The sequence below is a fragment of the Lissotriton helveticus genome, chromosome 5_1 (assembly GCF_964261635.1).
Source record: "Lissotriton helveticus chromosome 5_1, aLisHel1.1, whole genome shotgun sequence".
Taxonomy (NCBI): Eukaryota; Metazoa; Chordata; class Amphibia; order Caudata; family Salamandridae; genus Lissotriton; species Lissotriton helveticus.
In genome coordinates, this window is record NC_136065.1 from 1903381746 (window position 1) to 1903406697 (window position 24952).

Sequence of the window (24952 nt, forward strand, 5' to 3'; positions counted from 1 at the left end):
CTTAACTTATGCATTCTCCATTTGTCAAGTGAAGTTTGTGTGGCATTTGCCCTTGCACAACAAGCCTGAATGTATCTATCAATACCTACCTTAAAAATGACCTTATCTTGATGTGGTTATGCAAACTATCAAAAGCTGATTCACATCACTATCTTGTTGGACTCTCCTCCTAAAATTGTACCTCTCCAAGATTGTACTGACATGAACCAAAAATAGAGATCTAAATTCTTATGCAAATGTTAAATTTGATTGCCCTCTTCTTTACCTCCTGTAAATTCTCTAATATCTCTTGCCCTTTGCCCCAAACAGTACATCAAACATGTTTTAGTATCTGCGCGTAATTCTTTTCCATAAACACGCTCATAATGCCTAGATACCTTTTCTACTTGAATCATTTGATAGGAGGGTCCACTGGAGCAGCAAGGAAAAATGGTGGTTCAGTTATGCTTTGTGTTGTAGCAGCGTTACAGTAAGAGGGTATACCCATGTAAGTCACTGGGACCTGGGCGAAATATGGTACGGGAAAGAGGGGTCCCAGTAACAATTTATATATAATTGTGTTGTAGCAGAGCTAAAATGAGAGAAAAATAATATTAAACTGCAATTTCACCAAATGTATTTATTTACATACAATTTTGTCACATATGTTGAGGACATAAATTTGTGCACATGTCCCCGCACATTTTCAGCAGGATGTTATTAATGCAATTTATAATTTCTCTTGATTTGTGGAATTGGTCTTTCAGAAGATATTCTTCCCAGTACCCAGAACATTAAAGCTGATCTTTTGAGTAAACCGATGTCATGAGTCAGAGGTTCATGCATTTGTTTTACAGACCTCTCTGTGGGGATTGCCTCAGATGAATTTGTTTATGAATCAGAAAAAGAGCAAGTGTCCGATGATTCTTTGTTGGACAGAGTTCTCATAGGGCATGGATTCTTAGGAGGACACCTTGGGATTTCATTGTGGTTATACATTTCTGCCAATTCTTTTGTTGGGGGAGATCGGTCATCACAAGGTTCATGCGATATTGATAGCTCTAGATTAGATAAGGTGTCTGTGATATCGGGAGCTCAGTTGCTCATATTTACAGCCTTTTCCAATTCAAGAAGATCTTTTGTCACACCTGAGATGAAATCCTTCATCCAAACATTCAGTAACCGTCTTTGCGTGGAATTTGATAGTTTCGCGTTCTAGATTTTCTGTCTGAGGAGGACCAGATATTAACTGCTCAAAGGCCTTCAACCAGGGCTGCATATTTTAGTCCTCAGTGTCTCCTTTCAAAATGGTTTGAGAAAGTGCTAGATCCATTAACATGTAAATTGGTTAATATGTCGATAGGCTTATAACTGCAGTTTACTTACCTCACAATATATCCCAGACATCAGACTGGATGCGGAAAATCTTTAGCAGTACCTCTGCTTGTCAGGGGAGGATGGTGTGACAGCTCCCTGTTAACGTCTTCGCAGGATGTGATGTGTGCAGTACCTATATAAGTTCATATAGGCTGACATCAACTGTTGCGTTTCCGGAGAGCTACCTCCATTGCGTTTTGACCATCTTTTTCTTGACTTTTGTTGAGACATTTTTTCAACAAAAAAAAATTCCGGTGTGCTAGTGACATGTCCCCTCAAACTTGCGAGTTTTACCATGCAGTGAATGTCATTGGCAGATCGTTTGCTTTTGGTTCTTTGGGTTGGGCCCAACTCCAAGTCCTTACTGCATGTTTTTCAGTGCGAAAATACTTTTTTGAAGCCTGCTCAACTTAACTGTGCACTTTCAACTACCTGGAAGGAGCGCATGGATGCCCCCATGCATCTAGATGCTGTTGTTGCACACCTCCCTTTGAACTGGCCCAACTCCTTTGCTTCTCCCAGAGTTTACCAGAGACTGAGCAATTCCTGCCTAACTTCAGGAGTGCTAGAAGGCCACGACCTGTATCTTTGGGCAACCAACTGTCTCTGGAGCATCTTCGAGCCCCAGGGAGCTAGGAAGTGTCACTTCTGGGTTACTGTCAGGAGGTCCTACCCTGGCGCTGGTTCTATCATCTGGACAAACTCCGGTCCTGAGTCCCATTTCAGTCCTTCACCGTCAGAGGGTCTTGGCCCCTCAGCGCTGTTGCTGTCATCCACAAAGAGGGTGAACCTATTGTCTTTTCTGACTCAGAGACCGTACTGTGCTGACTTCATTTGAAGTTGAAGCCGGCACAGTTCGGGACAAGACTGACTTCAGGCTCAGATATATTGCCTCTCTTTTTGGAGAGTATGAGGAGGACTCCACTGGCAACATCACCCAATCCTTCCCAGAGGAGAACTGGTACACGAAGCTGGGTAGTGCCAGCCGGCTAGATACCTCACAAGACTTTGGTTTAGTCTCCCCACCTGGCGCAGCTACTGAAGAGAGTGCGACATTCGCAATGGTCATGAGAGAGGGCAGCTGAGGTTCTTTATCTCAAGGTCTCATTAGTGGAGGATAAGACAAAAGTCATAATCGAAGTGCTCAGTCTGGACATTCGAGTACAGGCTTCCTTATAACAAAGCCTTCACCAACGTCTTCCTGGCAACTTGGTCCAAGTCCTCCTGGGTCCCGGTCAACTGTCAGGTTGCATTCAGTCACTGCCCTGCACCAGGGGTCCCATATTCCTCTTGCAACACCCCACCCCCTAGAGTTTGGTGGTAGAAGCTTTGATGGCCAGAGTCAACCCAAACGCCTTCCTGGCTACAACTTCCAATAGGGAATTCAAACGGTTGGAGTACTTTGGGAAAAACTTCTGCACCACAAGCCTGGCTTTGTGATTGGTCAATACCGCTTGACTTTTGGGATAATCTTCCCATGCCTTGTGTGACTTGGTGGTACAGGTGCTTCTCATGGTCCCGTAGATGGCTTGTGGCAACTCTTACACAAGATATGCTTGACAGCTGGTATGATGCAAAATTGACCACCTGGTGTAGCTTTGACACCATGGTCTCCTTGTAAGTGATGAGTTCCACAGTCGCGTTTAGGCACCATGCTTGTTTGCTGTCCACTGGCTTTTTGGGGGAAGTCCAAACAAGCCTCATGGACATCCCTTTCAAGGGCTCTCGCCTGTTTATCAATAAGGCGGATGCATCACTGGAGCGCTTTAAGGATAGCAGGGTCACACCTCGCTTCCATTGCTACGGTCCAGGACTTCAGATCCGCCAATATTCGCCATACCCACAAGGCCACCAAGATTCCCATCCCTTGCCTGGCTGTGGCAGAGGTTCCCACAGACCTCATGGTATGCAAGGACGCAGTGTGTCATAGTTGTACTTTCATCCCCTCACCCCCTTTCCGGTCGCCACAACCAACCCTCTTAATTATGCCATCTTCGATACACCAACATCCGATAAGAGGCCGGACCTGGCACTTCTCAACAGAGTGGCAAAATGTCACCATAGACAAGTGGGTCTTGCCTCCTTCCGCTTATCACAACCCCACCCTAGACCTTGAGACTGGTTAGTAGCATTGGACCAGCAAGACGCTTACTTGCACATCCCTGTCCTTCAAGCCCATAAATATTACCTGCAGTTCACAGATGGCTTAGAGCATTTCCAGTTTCCCAAATGCTCCCTTTCATTGGGGCCATCCTGAACATGGTGAAGTTTTACGCCTGCCCTCCTTGTAGAGAGTCCAGGACATTCAGGCTGTGATCCTGATTTAAAAAAAATCTTTTGTCCAACTTCTCAGTAATACTGACTCTGAGACTGCTGAGTCTGATGGCCTTTTGCATACTGTTGCTGAAGCACGCCAAGTGGCTCAGGCGGCCTCTGCAATGGGATCTGAAGTCCCAGTGGGCACAGCCCTCGGAGATTCTCTCCAGTTGTGTCCAGATTTCAGAGGAGAATGCGTAAGATCTGCAGTGGTGATTACTGAACCGCAGTCTGATCAGTGGCAGACCCCTCGTTCTTCCCCTGCCGGAGCTGACCATGGTAACTGATGCCTCACTTGTAGAATGGGGTGCCCACCTGGGAGAGGTGGAGAACAGAGGACTCTAGCAGAGGCCTGGCTCTACATCAACTTGTTGGAGTTGTAGGCCACCCACTTGGCACTGTAAATCTTCTTGCCATCCTTCAAAGGAAGGTTGGTTCAGGTGTTCACAGACCAACCCACCTCCATGTGATACTGCAGCAAGCAGGGTATGGTGCGGTTGTGGACTCTGTGACAGATGGCCCTGCACCTCTGGAAGTGGGTGGGATGTCAGGACATCTTCCTGGCCGTACAACACCTGGTGGGATCTCTGAAGGCCAGGGCAGACGAACCCAGCTGTCGATGCCTTGTGTATCACAAATGGCATCTGCACCCATAGGTGGTGCAAGGTATTTTCCATCAGTGGGGGAGAATCTTGGCTTGATCTATTTGCAACCGCTGAAAACGCACATTGTGTGCACTTGTGGTGGTTGGAGTTTCCACAGCAGCTCTTGTTTGGAGATGTGTTCTACTTGGAGTGTAATTCGGGACTCCTGTATACCTTTTCCTCAATACCACTCCCAGGGGAGTCCTCTAAAAGATAAGGACCGACCGGGCCCAAGTCTTCCTGGTCGTTCGAGTTTGTGCACGGAGCGTATGGTATGTGAAATTCCTTGACATGAGCATCTGTCATCTGTCAGGGAGCAGGTCCGGGGGTCTTGCATCCCAACCTGTGCATGCTGCATCTTCATTTGTGTAGACTGAGCGGGGGCAGTAGCTACGTGTTTTCATCTTCCTCCTGAGGTAATGGGTGTTATTCTTGCAGCCAGGCATTCCTCAACAAAATCTGTATACTCTTGTTGTTGGAACAAGTTTGTGGCTTGGTGTTCAGAGAAGCACATTGACCCACTTCATGCTGGGTTTTGTGGTTTATTTTGTCATTGGCCCGACAAGGCCTAGCACTGGGCTCTGTTAAGAGAGATTTGTCAGCTGTCTAGCTTTTCTGCGTTTGCCGGATCCGCCTTCTCTATTTAAGTCCTCCATTCTGACTTGTTTCTTAAAAGGTTTGCAGCAGATGTTTTCGCTTTCCCCTTTCTTTATGCCCCAGTGGAACTTAGTTGGTTTTGACCTATCTGATGATTGGCCTCTGTCTTTTGACTCTTAAGATGGTCTTCCTGGTGGCCCTTATATTTGCCCAGAGAGTGAGCGTTCTTTATGCCCCATCATATACTACCTTCTACCTACCAGGACAGATTGGTTCTCAGAACACATGCCTTCTTTCAAATGTAAATGTAGTTGAGCTTATATAGCGCACAGCTACCCGCAGTGGGTTTCCCGGCGCTTGCTTAGGGAACCCTTCCTGGTATTCCCCTGTGAGATAGCAGGGTATCCACAAGGTGAAAGTCAGGCATCCCGCCGCGAGGGGCCGTTGTGGAGATTAAGCAAGCTATTGCCCAGAGTCGCAGAGTGTGAACCCGTGAGTCGAGGAGGCACCGGGGCGAGAATTATCGAGTCTGTGGAATTTTTAGCCCAAGACCCGCCGAGGCGGGAATTGAACCCTGGTCCAGGACCGATCTCAGCTTCCGGGTCCGCTGCCTCTAACCCCTGAGCCACACTTCTCCACCTCCCACCAACCTCAAGTAGTGACCCCCCCCCCCTTTCATGTCTGTCACACGATCATCCTTCCAACGTATCAAGAAACACGACTGGATGATCAGCTTTTCATTGGATTTACGGGAGCAAAGAAAGTGAAGGCTGTGCAAAAGAGGACCATCTCTTGATGGATTGTACTCTGCATTCAAACCTGCTACGCAGTGGCAAAGAAACCGCCTCCAGAAGGCTTGTGGGCTCACCCCACCAGAGCCAAGGCTGCAACTAATGTGTTAGCATGCAGGGTGCATGGTCTGCCATGCAGCTACATGGGTGCAGCTGAATGCGTTCAAGAAGCACTACTCTGGACAATCCGGTCCGTTGAGATAGTCATTTTGCCCAGTGTTCTGCATTACTTTCTGGTTTGTCCGTTCATGCCTCCCTCCCACCCCTGCCCCCCCTTCCCGGGGTTATTTACATTAAGTAACACCTTAACACCTTTCCTGCTAGAGATCGAACCCCAGATTCCTTACCACCCCTCCCTTCCTACCCGCTCTGCGAACTGCACTCCTTCCTCCTTGGCTTCAGAACACTGGTCACAACTAATCGGACATGTCTTTTCATCTGAGGGCGCAGATGGTTTCACAATAGAAACTGGTGTCCACGTGCCGCCTATATAGGCACTGTGTACACCTCTTCCGGCACCGATGACACTGCTGTAGAGCCATTGGTGCTACCTACCGGTGTGCAGCGGTACTGCTCAAGATTTTCCAGATCCCGGCTGATGCCTGGTGAATATTCCAAGGTAAGGAATCTGTGGTTAGAGTTTCTCTTGGAATGTGATCCAAATTTAGTTATTACTTTTCTAATGAATCATCCTTTTGAGCCTTTTCATCCTTGTAAAGTTTTTCTTCAGTACTGTATTCCTGATTGCAATAACCTCGGCCAGAAGGGGTATGTTAGTTATAGGCTTTATCTGGTTCTCCCCCTGTAATTCATTTAACTTTTTCAGATTGCAGAATGTATGCTGTGCATAGATGTTAAACCAGTACCGCTTATCCTCCAATGCGAAACTATACAAAGTTTGCCTTTAGAGCTGCCTGACCAACTTGAGCTTCTTTTCTGGCACTGCAGTGTTTTGTGAAAATGTGGATTTGTGCACATTTTGCTGTACAAATGTTGATCTTTTTACCCAAACCACCGTGCGTTTCCATTTTAGTAAGTGGAGTAAATGTGTGGTATTTGCCCTTGTGTATGAAGCCTAAATACATCTAACTCCCCTCTATCACTACCTGCCTTGAAAATTGGTTTGTCCTCTTGTGGGTATGCAAACAAGACCAAAAGCAGATTCACATCTCTTTATAATTTTGCAGCTTGCAAAACCACATGAAGCAATTGAAGACTGCACTAATGCCATCAAACTGGACGATACTTACCTGAAACCATACTTAAGGAGGGCACAAAGGTATGTGGCTTAATTTTTGTTGTCTATGGAAAAGCTGTGTATCAGTTCAAACTTTATCCGCTTTATTGCTAAAATAAAACATAAAAGCATTATATCACATTCATAAAGTGTAATTAGATTATAATCATTAAAAACGACATTGCATCACAAATCAATATTATTGACGTAGAATTATAATGACTCTCAGAATATCTGCATCTAAATATGGCTAAACCAAGGTAAAAAAACACACATGTTCTTAATGAAGAAGTTATCCACAGTATTACAACATCAAAGTGCTATGTGCAATAACGGGCTAAAAAATTATTAATGCAAAAGGATTTTGAAATTTTTATATAACCCCTACTGTCTCTTAGCAGTATCAAACTTTATATAAAAATATCATGTGCAATAACTAGGAATAGCTCTTGTTCTATAGGAATACAATTATAATAGCTAGGCACTTTACATTTCTAGATAAGACAAACCGCTCCTTTTAGGTAAAACATTGATTAAAAAAACATTGCTACATTAAGACATACAGTGACATCTTTTAAGTAAAACAGATACTGAAATGCTTCCTGATAGTCGTACCCATTTTTTCTTTAAAATAATGGTTTAAAATTCTGTTTTCTATATACAAGATAAAATCTACAGAAAAGAAACTGCTAATCATTTTGGCTATATCTGCTGAATAACATCACTCGTAAATTTCACTCTGATTTACACGCCTCTGTCTTCTTTTTCGCCTCTATACTTTAAACTCCTGTTTTTTTTTTTTTTGTTTTTTTTTGTGCAGCAAGCGTACAACAAAATTATGATTTTTTACTCTGTATGGGTTTTTTTTGTGTTGCCAATGCAGTCTTTCTGGTGATTTGGCAGTGTTATTGCAAGATTTGTTTGGAACAATTTTGCACAGAAACCTACAACCTCACCTTTAATAATTGCTTATCCATGCACATTCTTTGTGAAGCTGCAATAGTAGCTAAATTGATTAAATTTTTTTTATTATATTTATAATTAAATTAAAAAAAAATATTGCACCTGTTAGTTAATCACAGGAGGTGGCACAGGTTTGCCTTCAAGTTTTTGTACATTTCCTTAAATGACATACTGACCTTTCTATCTGGCTAGTATTCACGTTTGCATTTATTTCTTGTGATATCCATAGTTTCCTTATAATTTCACCCCTCAATTTTGTTTGAAGTACATCTAAAGTACAGATTGTGTTTTAGCTGAATTACAGTAATTTTTAGCAACTAAAGATATTGAGTCGAAAACTCTGTTTTGTAACCCTGGTCTCTTTAATGGATTTTCTTGAACCTGTTTTCAGTATGTTACATTATGTTAGGAAATGTTCATGTCTATTGAGTCAAATGTTTAATTTATATTGATATGCATATGAAATCAGATTTTTGAGTGGCAAATTTGTCATAATCAGGAAATGTTTCTCTCACACTGAACCCATTGACTATTGCTGGGCTGTTTTTAAATAAGATGATCTTATATAAAACAAGGTGGCAGGAATAGGTGTAAACATTTTGTGAAATTCACTTGATTTATTTGGGTATTGGTTGAAACACTTCGATTTGACTAATGTGTGGACAGGAATGCACCCTGCAGGATTTACAGGTATGCTCACTTGCCCTGAATGCCCAACTGTGTGTGAATCTGGTATTATGATTTTTTTTGTCCCTGCTGTCACAGTAATCTAGAATGTCTATGGATGCCTAAACCTGTTCATGACAATGTGAGGTCCAGGAACTATTGTGACCTAGAGGGGTGCAACAAATGTGTCCTTGTAGTGGACCTGAGTGTAGTACATACATTTGTGGTGGCAACATACCTTGTTTTTGAGATCCTTGGTGTGACCAAATCTTTTTCTCTGTGTCAGTAAGAGTGTTCAGCTCTAATCAGTGTCCTCACAAATATTCATGCTCTACTCTGCACAGTCAAAATGGGTTATATATTAATAGCCTGTTTCTTTTGAAAAGCACCCATTCACCCTGTGGTGATTTCCTGGCACCATTTGTGTATATTTGTTATCCAACTAATTGGTACTCCATTTAATGAACTCCCATCAGGAATAAAGGCTTCGTGGACCCAGTGGAATGCAAACCTCTGAGGATGGGATTGTACTGGTCCACTGAGCCATTGGTACACTGATTCTTTTAAGACCATTTATAATGTAAAATTTGGTTTGAGAGTGCTGCTTAAAAGCTGTCTTCAGTTGCGGCAGTACTGTGAAAATGATGAATACCCTTTGTATCACTGTGTTGCAGTCATCATAAAACTAGGCTCCTTGCCGACCATTTTGGCTAGAAACCAAATCTGTGAAACTTTCCAATTGTGGGTGAGTAGGTTGTATAACTTATTTCAGTCTTTCTTCATGCAGTCTGCAAGTGGTTAGACTTTAAAATCGTTTGCCTGTGAAGAAGCTTGTAGATGGTGACAATGATCGAGAAGGCTAATGAAATATATAGGTGCGTTTTAAAGAGCTTTATGACCATGACTTTCTTTAAGGATAGTTTAGTTTGTTTGTGTTGAGCTGTAAGGTTGCTTTTATATTTATACAGATTCTTTAAAGAACCAAACCATACAAAATGCAACATAGCTAATCACAAGGAGTCCTTCAGTAAAATAACTTCATGCTTGTCTGCACATGGGATAAATGGGTGCAGTAGGCAATTGAGAAGAAATTGGGAGTAGTGTAAAGTAACAGATGCCCCAGGCTTGTCAAAGTAGTAACAGATTATGGCCTACATATCCGGACAGTGTCCATGACCAGCCAGTTGACCTCAAAGCTTGATGTGTGCGATAAAAAAAGAAATCTAAGAAGCATGATCGGGCTGCATGTATTTGAGTTAAAAAAAAACATTAAGTGACTTTTTTTAGGCTGTAGTATCTGGGAATGTGGTGAGTCTGTCCCTCTGTAGGACAACATAGACTAACTCATTAAGCAGAATTGAATAGTGCACTAGTGACCTAACTGAATCAGAACACAGAACAAAATTATCTTGAGCAGGCAGATGTTTCAGGATGATTAAACCGGCACACAGCGGAATAGAATTTTGAAAGTTACTCCAGCTGACTGCGACTTGGACTACAAGTAGTCATTTACCTTTGCCAAACCTACATTTTGGGGCTTATTTGGAATCACAAGTGAAGTTGTGAAGGGGCAGAGAAGGGGGATGCATAAGTTGTTCTTAGCTGTTAAATAATATGGTGAGGTGCTGACAGTGAAATCACCCAAAATAGAGACTGGCAGTCCTAAGTGACACAAGCTTTCATGGAGAGCCAGTGCAGAACCCTAGCAGTAGGCAAAGAAATATGTTCATAGCCACACATGCTTTACATATTCCTACCATCTAGTGTAGTTTAGCTTCAAATACATTTCAAGTCGCAAAGCCTTTTTGCTACCTCCCTTAGTCCACAATGCATGGGGACAATGACTCCACCTCTGATCGTTTTTTTTCTGCCATCTGGTTGGGACATTCAAGAGCCAGCTCTGGGACTGATGCATTCTTTACCAGATTCTTTGGGACCAGTCTTCGATTCTTCAAACTCAGCGACTTTGAAAACTGTGATTGTCTAGCCTACCAACTGTTTGTTGGTGCCCAAGCATCTTTAGATGTACTGTGCCCAATGATTTCTCAACTCGTCGTGACAAGATACCCTCTCCAATTAACCACCATTGACTTTAGAGGGTTCTCGCAGAAGGGACACCTTTTCATTTCTGCCCTAGGCACAACACCAAGTACCACTGGTCGCACCAGCTTGGCATGTGTAGCCTAGACCTTTCCTGAAATGCAGCAGGAATTCCTGCAATGCCTACTGGCCTTTCTGGTTTAAGAATATCTGTTGGCACCAAAGAGAGAGGCATTGGTTGCATATAATGAAACACCAAGCCTTTTCTCTCTCTCCAAAGACCTGTGACAACTTTAAAACCGTAGATATATTCAGTGCTAGGGAGGAACAAGCAGACCCCTCTGGTGGTCTTGTTACCCAGGAGAATGAGAGTTTAAAGATGGTGGGCTTTTAAGCCACTAATATTGAGCAGGCTAGTCGAAAAGCACTCTAGAGCGAAGACCAGATCTTAAGCCTCCAGTCATGCTGGAGATGCATCAAGGTCAGCCTCTTGACATTCATTTATCCCCAGACTGAACCAGGTCACATCTCCTGGGGAATTTGGCATAGAGCCCATAGCCTAGCCTGAAAAAGGCATCTAACTTTGAGTCCTACTCTGCCTCAGGCATCACTCAATCCAAGAGCCGCCTTTAATGGCGGAGCCTAACTTCACCTACTGGTGCAAAACACACCGCCTGTCAGTGCCCCCTTAACATCTGTAAAATATTTCATTAGTTAGGAATCTGTGATTTGAAATAGTGTTACCGAATGCAAATAACTTTATCTGATATAGACTTCTAGCCGCAGTTTCCTTACCTTAGAATATTCCCCACACATCAGACTGGATCTGGAAAATATTGAGAAGTACCTCTGTGCGCCGGTAGGTGGTACCGATCAGGTCCGCTTTTTAGGCGTCATCTGCACTGGTTATTGCGTTCATTTTGCCTATACGGCAGCACCCCAGTGCTGACATGTGTTCTTTTCGTTCTGCACCATCAGTGTAGATCCAGAAGAGCTACCCTTTTTGGCTGTTTAAAATAAAAAAAAACTTTGTTAAGCTTTTTTAAGCAATTATGCTTCCAGTGTGCCCTAGGGATGCCCCCTTATGAACCTGTATCATCTTTTTTGCGGCTGCTGGATCTGTCTGTTCAAGTCACCTGTTGTGACATGTTTCTGAAAGGTCTTCAACATACATTCCCACCCCCTCCAAACCTTTTGTTATGCCCCAATGGGACCATAATCACATCAGACAGGAGAATTTGTGAGCTGCAGGCCCTTTCTGTCCTCCGTCCATACACCAGCTTCTTACCAGACAAACTGGTTCTCCACACCTATGCCTCCTTTCTGCTGATGGAATTGACACCTTTCCATGTCAGGCAAATCATCATGCTGTCGGCTTTCTTTGCTCCACCTCACCCCACCAAGTAGGAGGAGAAAATCCACTGCCTGGCCCAGAAAGAGCATTGATCTACATTATTCACATCAAAGAACACCGAGTGGACTACCAGCTGTTTGTGTTCAATGGAGTGAAATAAGGGAAAGAAGTGCAGAAGGATTGTAATCTGCATTAAGATGTGCAGTGCATTGGATGATATATATACAGCCTCCTGGAGGCTTGCGAGCTCATTCCACCGGAGACAAAGCTGTGACTAAAGCATTGGCTCACAGAGTCCCAGTCCTGGACATCTGTCGGGCTGCACCGTGGGCATCCTTACCAATCACTGCTGCCTTGACAGTCAGGTCATTCATGATGGGCACTTTGCCCGTTTGGACCTCCAGGATTTTTTGGTCTGAACTAGTTTGCACACCCACCTTTATTGAGTTATTGCATTGGTATCTGTTCTGAGGTGAAGAACTTGCAGCTATCAGATGAACAAGTTACTTACCTTTGGTAATACCTTATCTCTCTATCAAGCCGCAGTCTTCTTTCTGAGCCTCCCTGTTTCTGTGAACTGGTCTTTCAACCTGAAAAGGTCCCTATGGGCCCTTAGTTTCTGCACACTGGTCAATTAGCCTTCAGACATGGCTCAATGCTTTTACTATGGAAAGAGTCACCTAAAGAAAATCCTGTAAGCGCGCTGGGGTGGGCCCTTTTAGGCACTGTACACATCACATTCAATGTGGACGACGCAAAAGCGGAGCCGATCAGCACCACCTACTTGTGCGCAGAGGTGCTGCTCAAGATTTTCTGGATCCAATTTGACACATGGGGAATATTCTAAGGTAAGGAACTTGCAGTTGGTCTGTACCGGAAAAGAAATTACCGAAGGTATGTAACTTGTTCTTCAGGGGTAAACTGGGTCTACCCCATCTCCCCCATTGGAGAGAAAATTGCCTACATTAAATGCGTGCGCTCTGTAGTACAACACACCTACTGTCCAGAGTTCCAGACCACATCACCAGACATTTCACCTTGATAGTTCCTCCTCAGCTGAGGCCATCTTCGGCTGGTCAAGGAGATGGTGCAGGTACTCCTGGCCAAACGTGCCATCGGTCTGGTGCTTCTACACCAGTGCAACAAATTAATATACTCTCTCCACTTAATTCCCAGTTCTTCACTCCGTCACCGGGAAAGACCGTGTGAGGATCAGACAAACAAACACACAAAAGATGTTGTGAGGAATGCTTGAAATAAGTCAAACCAGTGGCAATCGCTTGGGGTGGCATTTCGACCGATTGTTCTTTTGTCCACCATGCCATCTTAGTTTGGACCCAGCCATATACATATCAGTGTTGATCCTGCTCCAATAGGAACAGTCATCCTGAAATGCCAGGCCAGGTTCTTCCTGAACCAGAACACAAACAACCCAAGACCATTCATGAGCCTCAATCAGGGTGAAACTGGAGTGTAGCTTGGTACCACATATAGACATACAAACTGTTGCAACTTACACATTACATCAAATACACACAAGGTGAAACACTACTGAGGACTCCGGCACTCTCACCACCACACACTACCTACGAGGGAGCTGAGTGGCAACTGGGCATCGAAGACTGTTGAAGGTAGGGAGGTGTGCAAGGGCACGATAGAGTACCCAAGCGGAGCAGCTTTTGTAGTCTGCTACTGAGTGTGAGCCCAGGACCCTATGGAAGCTGCCAAGCTAGGTTTGGGCGCAGCTTGTAGGGGGTCTGGTGAGCTCCCGCTTGGTCACTGCTTTACACCCTGGCCACACTGCTCTACATCTCACCCCCTCACAGACCTTGGATCCTGGTTTCAGAGAAAGACTTGCGGCAGCAGGAGGAGGTTGTCAGGGGGTGGGGAGGTGCCCCATTAGCAGCCTTGGTCTACCTGGTAGGGCTCGCAGGCTTGTTGGCCCGCCCACAGCCAGGCCTTGGACGGCGCGCAAGGTGAGATTGGGCTGCTGCCGGAGCTGGTCTATAGACCACATTGTGCCCGTCTTTCACCGGTCTTCCACCGGTCTTCCTGAGAGGGAGTTCGGAAACACCGAGAAACGAGTTGGGGACCACATGGCGCCGGGTGCCAGGTGTTACGAGGTCCAAAACCTGCTGCATCTCCTTGTCGTGCATCCACCCCAACATTGCCAAAGAAATCCTAGCTGAGGGCACGGCAGCACATCTGTGCCAGCTTACCAAACTGTGCTGCCTCAGAGAAATGGTACCTAAAAGGATGATACTGGCCGCCTAACCATGGCTCCAGTTAAAAAGGTCAGTCCGCAACTGCCCACAAACCGGTTTACAAGGAGTACCACCCTACCTCTGAGCTCAAATAAAACTCTTCAGGCTATACCACAAAAGGGTTCAATCATGTAATTGTTTTAGGAGTCAATTCCATCACCACCCAGGGTGACCAATTGGACTGCGCTCAAGACTAAGCCTTCTCCAGATCAGACACGTCCATCTCGCAGGCAACTAGCAACACAGTGCAGGTGGAGAAGTCCTCCCAGCGCTTACAAATTCCCAAAAGGAGATCACTGTCAAGCTCAGCAAGCTGGAGAGAGCAGGAAGTCAATACTCCACATGGTATCCCTGGGGCGGACATTGACAATATCACTTCTAGCTCGAAAGAAATTGTGCCTGACCCCCTCAATCAATTGGAACAATGAGGCAGCATTGCCAAAAGCAGAATACGCCCTACAATCAGGCACAAATCCACTGGACTGGTAGTCATGGCCACGACGGCCAGATAATTGAGTCTCCATCACCTGCTCCAAGACCCCGCTCACCTATAGGCGACCCAACCTCAGATCCTGAAATGGCTGGCCTAAACACCTCCTCTCTCCCACAATTGGGGCAAAAGATTGAAAGAACCTTGGAGCTAACCCCAAAACTGCAGGGGCTATCAGATCTCCCACTGGACACCCAGATGGATTGGCATTAATCGAATGACCATCTCAATGATCTCAATGAAGACTCGCAACCGATGCCCACAAATGTATTGTACAATTCGGTAAGCAGAGCACTGCTGTGGCAATCGACAAAGATGGAGGTCCAAATAGAGCTCCTGCAGTCGATAGAGCTCCGCCTAGTCAACCTGAGCAGCAGGGTAGAGGACTTGGAAAATAAGATTGCCAGGAAGTTTGATGCCAAACCCAGCACATGTTCTTGCACTACACTTGTGGATAAGTGTGCTTCTTTCTCCGGAGGTCTTGGGGGGCATTGTAGAGATAGTTGGAGGAAGAAGCGACATGCCGACATCCAGTACCACAGATAGTCGGGCATCCCAAAGCAACCAACATCCTGATCCAAGCAAGGCCTAAAGTCAACGGCCAGAAATTAATATGATCCAGCACAAAGGTTTGGATGTTCACCAAAAGGGCTTGAGGCCACCTCTGGCATACAGAGGGCAAATAATATTGAAAGCAATGTGCCTCTATTCTTTCTCGGCTGGACTACGGGAGTGCACTGTTGCTTGGAGTTAACCAGGCTGAGGCTACTAGGCTGCAGAGGGTGCAGAATGCCGCTGCGCGGGCCATTGTTGGCCTCCCGAGACGCTGTTCTGTCTCTGCAGTCTTGACCTCCCTTCACTGGCTGCCAGTCAGACAGAGAATCAAATTCAAGGCTCTCTGCCTGACATTTAAAATCCTGAAACTCTCTTCGCCTCCAGCCCTTGTGGGCCTTGTCTCCCTTTATGTCCCCACGCGGTCTCTCAGGTCGGAATCTCTTTTTCTGGCGATTAAGCCTAGGTTCAGACTGAGTAGGATGGGAGGTCGCTCTTTCTGTGTTTTGGCGGCTGGATTGTGGAACTCCCTCCCTGTCCATATTCGTGCCCTAAATAGCCTGACTCTCTTTAGACGCGCTATAAAAACCCATCTGTTTGCCTCCGCTGACTGATTCCCTTTCTTCTCAGCATTGATCTGTTGTGTTGTGGTTCTTGACCAGGCGCCAGGACGCCCCTTAGCTGGGGCAGCTGTGCGCCTAATAAAAGTTATTAAAAAAAAAAAAAAAATCAGCCAGGATTTAGGTGCCCGAGCCATACGGTCAAGGCAGTTGCTCCTCTATCAAGGAGAGCAAATAAGTAATTAAGGAAGCAACTTTGAAAGTCCAAAATAAAAAGGAGACTATTACAGCCTATGATCACAGATCAACCCCCCTCATAATTGGACTCCAAAAATAATCCACTCAGTGCAATATTCTTAGCCATACGGGGGCGAAGCTAGTTGCTACGTCAAACCTGACACATGGGCATAATCAAGAACAGGAAATTCCTTCTAGCCACACAAAACAAAAGCCCCTCTGCCCCCTGTCAGATCAAGCTCAGAACATGAAACAGCGGAGGGATCATGTCCTGTAAAGGCAGACAAAACCACCCAGTGAAGACCAATACCTCACTTTTGGATATGGTCGTCCCATTGCAATCTCAGCAAAGTATGAAGAAGAATATCTGAGCACTCAAGGGGCCAAATTTCCAACCAACTAGGAAATGCTCCGAATCATCCAGCCAATATAAGCCCTGTGTCAAGTCTGGAAGCCCAGGCTCCAGGAATAAGAGAAGCACCAGCTGCGGAGCCAACAACAAACGTATATGAGGTGTTACTCACCTCAAGATATAAAACCACGGCACAACATGACCTCTTGAATAGGAGCAACATCCCTTGTCATTTAAAACATCTGGCCTCCCTGAAACACATTCAATCAATAGACCTGAGATGGGTCAGATTCATGATAATATGCTTGGATACTTATGGCGACTCAACTCTGGTGGGTCTGAGGCAAAAGAGCCTCTAACAAGCTGTACTGCGTGGGACCAACAGCTTTGGAGCCCATAGCAGCATCCGGATCCGCCCCAAGGCCTCTACTGAGATCTTGTTCACATGCCGCAACAACAACCGGATCGTACACTCCAGCCTCTTAGACTCAGCTTGAACAGGAGTATCAAGATTGCAGAATCATTACTCCTAACACACAGGGCAGTAGGCCCTGCCAAGTGGGCATAAGGGATGCAAACCCGCCCCGGAAGCAACTGACCCTAATCTCTTGGAACATAGCAGGAATAAGAAAGATCGCAAAAGGAGAAACCACAAAAGAGTTTCTAGAGAAGAGCGATATACTATGTTTCCAGGAGACATGGGGTCTATCTAGTACCACCCTGGCAGGGTATTATGAGTATCCTGCTGCAGCGACTAAAAGGAACATCTTTGGCCGACCATCGGGCAAACTTTCCGTCTTTATAAAGCATGCCTGCAGATTAGGGACTACAGAAATGCAAACAAAAACTCCAGAAAACCAAGTCCTATTGATCAGAGACTTGAATCTTAATTCCCAACCACTCAGCTTTTGGCTAATAAATTGCTATATCAACCCAGCACAGACCAACATGAAATACTCTGTGGACGCACTGACACAAACTTTAGACACAAATCTCATCAGATAATCATAGCGGGGGACTTCAATCTGAGGGACCTAGACAAAACGACCATCTTTCCCCTGAGTAGGGACCGGGCAGAACCCATTTATCACCTTTTTAAAAATCACAAGCTTTGCTCAACTCGCACACTAAGGGGAGCACACTCTGGATCCGGGCACCCAAAACCAACATTCCGGATTGTCTCGATAATGGACTACATGTTACTCAGCGAAATAATCGCAAACTGTCGACAGATTTTGAAGTTGAGGACTGGGCTGAAAGCGATCACAAGCCCCTGAAAGCAGTGATCCAGCTCGAGGTTCCCACAGCAACCACCTTTCAACCAATAGGAGTGACCAGGGGGGAAGAAAACTACAAGGTTCTTCGGAGGATAAAATGGTCTGAAAACATTAGAGAGAAGATGCGAGCATGGTTGGAATTGAAGCAGAAACGCACCCCTCTAAGCCAGGTAGCATCAATAATGGATTTGGAGAACAGTGTAGTGGATCTCCAACTAAAGCTGGGGAATGCTCAACGTCCACGCTTTGCTGATTTGTGAGTGCAAACGCCCTTTGAAGGACATACTTGAATGCAAACAAGCCCTGCGTAATGCCTTGAATGAAAAGAAAAGAGGTGACACGCCCACTGAGGGCCTCTCCATCACAGCTCTGAGGTCAACTTATAGAAAGAAAGTCTGGGAATACAAAAAGGAACAAACCGATGAGGAATGGCTCAAATTGGTCTCCCTGCTGAAGGATGAAAACACCTTCAGACTGTGGAGGCACATCAATCAGTTGAGCAATTGAGGAATTCCAAGAGAAAATGGTGTGGAGGAGCATGATTGGTCAAATTACTTAATACAATTATATTCTAACACCTCTCCCGACACAGGCCTCATAGAAGTGATGTACCACGGAGAGGGGCAGAGTGGGCCGAACAACAGGCATCATTCCCTTCTATCAGTCAGGATGTAGGGCACAGTCATCAACCTTGGGATAACCTCATAGTTCTATCTCACTTATGAACACAAGCGGCGAAGAAGAGCCTCCCATTGTTCTGCTGCTTCTTTGATTATAGTACATCATTCAACAAAGTGGATCGCGGAAGGTTATGGTGGAAATTAGACAGTTGGGGAATTCCCTTCCAAGTTACTGAAGGCAATATGGTGTTTGGGAGACATCAATTCAAAAGACAAGCCCAATGTGTCATAGGTGATCTGCAACATGGCAGAGTTGCATCTTACAATTACCTTGGGGTCGGGGTCTCAGAAAGGACCAACGTAAATATCCTTCGGATATATCGAACTTCTAAGGCTAATACCGTTATCCACCTGCTAAGACAACTGAGCCCGCTCCTGCAAAGCCCAACAGCTGGCCCGATACTGACCGTCGTAAAAGCAAAACTGCTACCAGCCATTAACTATCAATCAATCAATCAATCAATCACTGCATTTCTAAAGCGCGCTACATACCCGTGAGGGTCTCAAGGCGCTGGGGGGGTGGGGGGGAGAGCCAGGTCTTGAGAAGTCTTCAGAAGGCCAGCAGGTCCTGAGTCCGTCGTAGGCTGGTAGGGAGAGCGTTCCAGGTCTTGGCGGCGAGGTAGGAGAAGGATCTGCCACCGACGGTGGTTTTCCGGATACGAGGAACTGGCGAGGGCGAGGTTGGCTGAGCGGAGGGTGGGGGTGTGGAAGCGGAGTCGGTCGTTGAGGTATGTAGGTCCGGTGTTGTGTAGTGCTTTGTGTGCGTGGATGAGGAGTTTGGAGGTGATCCTCTTGTTGACGGGGGGCCAGTACAGGCCTCTCAGGTGGGGTGTGATGTGGCTGCGTCGGGGGACGTTGAGGATCAGTCGTGCTGAGGCGTTCTGGATTCGTTGTAGTCGTCTCAGGAGCTTGATTGTTGTTCCTGAGTAGAGGGCGTTCCCGTAGTCGAGTCTGCTGGTGATGAGGGCACCAGGCTTTTAACGGATCGCTGGATGAGTTTCTAAATATAGCCAAAGCATATAAATCATTGCTGCTGCTCCTGCGTTCAGCCAGGAGTTCAAGGCTGAGACTAGAGCTTGGTCTTGGGAGGCCGGAACTGACATACCAGGGGGATCTGATAAAGCTATACCTAACGGACCCTGAGGGCGCCAGTGGACTCTCTGATATCAGCTGAGATCTGGCTTTGGGGAGACAGGGTCAGCTTGGCATGCCAGTCTTGACCTTACCACAAAAAAACACTGAGGATTGAGGCAGCAATCTTCCAACTATCGGTAATTCCATCCTCCGCCTGGAATAAAGCAATTAACGAGCAGGTCATGGAAACTTCCTTTGCCCAAGACATCAAAGTCCTCCGCTCAAGCTCTATCCTTGAGCCGCTGAACATCTCCTACATGCCAGGCAGAGCGATTCTGAGCAATGCCCTGACGTCAAAAGCCTGCAGGACAATCCTCCTCATGAGACTAAAAACGAGGCACATTACGGACTTCAACCCAGCTTAGGCTCACAAGGTGAATAACACAGAGTGCAGGCTTTGTTCCTTTCGCAATTAATCTTGGCTGCACCTCCTATGCTGTTGCCCTAAACTTTAGAACGAACATCAGCATCTTCTCCGCTCGATATCTATTAACGGTACAAAAGGGGGTGGTGATGGACCACCCCCTTTTATACCGCTTTTGGCCGCCATAAGTGTGGCAGGGTATGCTCAGACGTGAGTCCCTTGCTCACTTTGCCACTGGATTCAAGCAAGCCGGGCAGAAGACGGCTGTAATGCCAGAAACCGGTCCTCGGAAGCTTGTTTCCGGTCCAGGGAAGGCATGGCTTGGCAGTTCGGGCTGGACTGTTCCCATGAGGCACAGGGTCAGACTGATTTGCATATAACTATGTCTGAACTGGGGTGGCAGAGTGGGCTAAAGAACGGTGATGGATTAAACCCAGATCTTTTGACTGGGTGTGAGTGTTTGATTGGTTCAGATGCTCTGTCCATTACCACCCCCTTTTGTACCGCTTTTGGCCGCCATAAGTGTGGCAGGGTATGCTCAGACGTGAGTCCCTTGCTCACTTTGCCACTGGATTCAAGCAAGCCGGGCTGAAGACGGCTGTAATGCCAGAAACCGGTCCTCAGAAGCTTGTTTCCGGTCCAGGGAAGGCATGGCTTGGCAGTTCGGGCTGGACTGTTCCCATGAGGCACAGGGTCAGACTGATTTGCATATAGCCATGTCTGAACTTTGGTGGCAGAGTGGGCTAAAGAACGGTGATGGATTAAACCCAGATCTTTTGACTGGGTGTTAGTGTTTGATTGGTTCAGATGCTCCATCCATTACCACCCCCTTTTGTACTGATATCTATTAACAACATTACAAAGTCCTGCAGAGGCGCTTCGGCCAAATGCTTCACCAAATCAAAAACAATGGATCTAGCCAGACTGGGGAAATGTACGCATCTGATCATGATCGCCCTAAGTGAGGCGCCAGAATGTAATCTCGCCCTGGCAACTGATTCCCTCACCAAACAGCAAGCTGAATGGTGCAGTGAGGCCCCCGATATGCACCGAAAGGCATCCCCCACAACCAGAACTTTTGATGCACTACACTTAAAAGCTCTTTTTTAAATTGTTTTATTCAAATATGGAAAAAAAGCAACACAAAGGAACCGCACAATCTACTAAAAGGACAATGGGCACTCTAAAAGTCAAGGGTATTAATTGGGAGGGGAGGGGACAGGGGGTACCTCATTTATTACTGAAAAGGTAAGGAAAAGGTATGTCAGCTACTACATCACTAAACACATAGACCTTTTCAAAGTCTCTGTGCAAAACATCACCTGTTGCCTGTTACGTCTCAAAGATGGAAGGTTAGCATACAGTTCCATCCTCCTATACCTGTTTGCAGTCGCAGCATACATACATACCTCCATTCAGGAAATGGAACATAAGTCCCTTATTAAAAACACTTTTCACAACTTCCCACGTTGCTCATGGGTCACACTTCGAACCACTCCACTCCTGTGATTTACAGTTCTGTAGTAGGGGATCTCTGTGTATAGTCATAATCTAGTGAATAGTCCCGCCCATGTGCGTGGACCCCAGAGCAATCAAAAATAATCTCTTAAGCTGTCCTCAGTGCAGACCTGTATAGACAATTAAGAGAAAATTAAAGACAATTTTGCAGCCTATACCTACAAGGCTACGCTGTCCAGTACTTCAACTAGAAATGCAAAGGATATTCCACCAACATCACATTTAACACAGTCTGTTAAGTTTCACCCATAGAGAAACTTCCCCTTCACAAAATCCTTGGAATAATAGAGAGGAAGGGATGGACAGACCAGCCCCCATAGGCTACCATTATATGTCTTGAAAAGGGATACCGTGCCTTTAAGGAACTCTCCAGAGACCCTCTGTATCCCATGATGAACAGCAAACTCCTTTTACTTTCAGTTCTTTTTTTCCGGCTCCTGCTAGCAGGACCCTGGAGCATTGAGCTCTCCCACAATCTGCTCCCCGTCGTCCCAGGGCTCTGGGTCGAAGCGACGTCGCCGTTCGACGTCGAGGGGACCAACGTCAAGACTTCTGTCGAGGTCGACGTCGAGAGGGGTCCGGGAGACACCGGCGCTCGCCGTCGAGGCGACAACGCCGTTCGTCGTCGACGTCAAGGAGGGGAGACTCGATGTTGAGGGATGTATCGACATCGAGACGTTCGTCGAAAAAGAGGTGGACGTTGAGGAAAGAGAAGTCGAGGTCCAGGAGACGTTCCAGGGGCAGGACGGTGTCCCATGACTCAGTAGTCAACCTGTCCTCTGCGTCCACGAACCCACGGTCACGGCGGAGCCGGCACTAGTCTAAGAAGAGATCGGCCTCTTGAGCATCCTCATCAAGGCCTGCACAGAGGAAGAAGAGAAGAGTGGTGCGGTCTGCGGACTCGACGCCGACACCTCCTCTGTTGCCTAAGGATCCTCCTCCTCCTGTTGCCTAAGGATCCGCCTCCTTGTAATCCTACTCCTCCTCCGCCTCATCTTTCCTCCTCCACGGTCTGTATCATTGCCGCGCCTTCCATCGCCGCCTACGGGGCTTCCACATCCTAGGCTTCTGGCTCGGCCTCAGCGGCTTACCCTCCAGTACGGCCAGTGGATCGCCCTATGCTTAGGAGGTCACGGTCCAGGCGGAGACACTGTTCAAGGAGTGACCGTCGCTCTTCAACGCGGTCCAGACACCGTCACCGATGGACAGGTCCAGGTCCCGTCACACGGACTCTTCCACTACTCACCCACCTTATCGGATTCACCACTTACGAGGGTGTCACCGGTGGATAACATCGTGTCATTCCAAGAGGTGTTGTTGAGAGGGGCGGCGAAGCTGGGAATTACGCTGACGGTCCCCACACCTTCTAAGTCAGTGAATTTCGAGACCCTGCACAAGAAGCAGTTGTCTCGGCCCTTGTTGCCCTTGGTGCCAGGGCTGGAGGAGCCGGCTATGGAGCTCTTCCTGACTCGTCGACGAAATCTGCTCCTTCCAGGCTGCAGAAAAAAATACAGACCCCCAGACTCCAATCCGGCGTTTCTTAGATCGGACCCGGTGCCGGATTCAGTGATCGTCACGGCGGCTTGGAAGCAGCACGCTACTGCCCCGTCCTCTACAGTGCCTCCGGACAAGGAGGAGTCGTATGATGGATTCCGCAGGAAGAAAGGTGTGTGGTACGGCAGCAACGTCATGAAAGCCGCTAGTGCCACGGCTCTCCTGGGTCGGTATGACCGGTCTTTATGGGACTCCCTACAACAGTTCCTGGAGCTCCTTCCTAGGGACAAGAGGGAGGATTTTCAGGAAATCATCATCGAGGGCATGATGGTATCCAACCAGGTGATCAGCTCGGCTGCAGATTCCTCTCTCCTGGCGGCTCACGGCTACTGCCACGGGATTCATCTGAGGTGTCATGCCTGGTTGCGCCTGACTTCGCTTAAACCAGAGGCGCAGCAGAGAGTCGCCAACCTGCCGTTCTCTGGTGCTACGCTATTTGGAAAGCATGCGGATGAGGAGATGGCCCGAATGAAGGCGGAGGCTGAAACCCTGACGGCCGTCCGGTTAGAAAAGCCGCAAGAGAAGAAGACCTTCCGCCCCTTCCAGAGAAGTTTTGGTGCCCAGGGTAGAGGGCAAGGTCGTCAAGCTGGGCAGCAGCAACACCAGCAGCAGCAGCAGTACCAGCGGCGTCCACTCCAGAAACGCCAGAGGGGTAGAGGCGGCCAGCAGTCCTCCTCGACGCCTAAAGGTCCTACCGGTCTAGGCCCTAAGGTGCTACTTCCCCTCGTCCGTTACCCGCTCCGGTGGGGGGAAGCATACAAAATTACTTGGCAGTGTGGAGAAAAATTACTCAGGACAAGTGGATGCTGAATATTGTTTGCAATGGATACAGTCTGCGTTTCGTCAGCCCGCCTCCAGCGTTTCCACAGGTTTGCTCGCAGTTCCAACTGTGCGAGCTTCAAGTGGAGGCCGATACCCTGTTAAGACAAGCATTTACAGTTCAATGGTTTCGCCTTTGGAAAAGTTTGAGCTATTGGCATTGTAAATGACAACATTTTTATTTATGTGTTGGTTTTGAAAATAGATAAATAAATGGCATTGTCATTTACAATGCCAATAGCTTAATCTCTTGCAGATGCGAGAACCTATTGCATTTGCACCCACACAGAGCAACACACAGAGCCACATGCACCCACACAGACAGAACCACACACACAGACAGAACCACACACACACACACACAGACAGAACCACACACACAGACAGAACCACACACACAGACCGAACCACACACACAGACCGAACCACACACACAGACAGAACCACACACACGCACTGACAGAACCACACACACACGCACTGACAGAACCACACACACACGCACTGACAGAACCACACACACGCACTGACAGAACCACACACACACACTGACAGAACCACACACACACACACAGACAGAACCACACACACAGACAGAACCACACACACAGACAGAACCACACACACAGACAGAACCACACACACGCACTGACAGAACCACACACACGCACTGACAGAACCACACACACGCACTGACAGAACCACACACACGCACTGACAGAACCACACACACACAGACAGAACCCCACACAGACAGAACCACACACACACAGACAGAACCACACACACACAGACAGAACCACACACACACACACACAACCACACACACACACAGAACCACACACACACATAGAACCACACACACACACAGAACCACACACACACAGAACCACACACACACAGAACCACACACACAGAACCACACACACACAGAACCACACACACACACAGAACCACACACACACACAGAACCACACACACACACACACACACACACACACAGAACCACACACACACAGAACCACACACACACACAGAACCACACACACACACAGAACCACACACACACACAGAACCACACACACACAGAACCACACACACACACACAGACAGAACCACACACACACACACACAACCACACACACACACACACAGAACCACACACACACACAGAACCACACACACAC

General features: G+C 46.9%; 1 protein-coding gene across 1 annotated transcript in view; it reads left to right on the forward strand.

The window, feature by feature from the left end:
• DNAJC7 (DnaJ heat shock protein family (Hsp40) member C7) overlaps positions 1-24952 on the forward strand; it is a 468661-nt gene that overhangs the window by 330478 nt on the left and 113231 nt on the right. The window contains exon 9 of the mRNA XM_078645431.1: positions 6892-6983. Within this exon, the coding sequence (XP_078501557.1) occupies positions 6892-6983 (92 nt within the window). The remainder of the gene's footprint in view (positions 1-6891; positions 6984-24952) is intronic.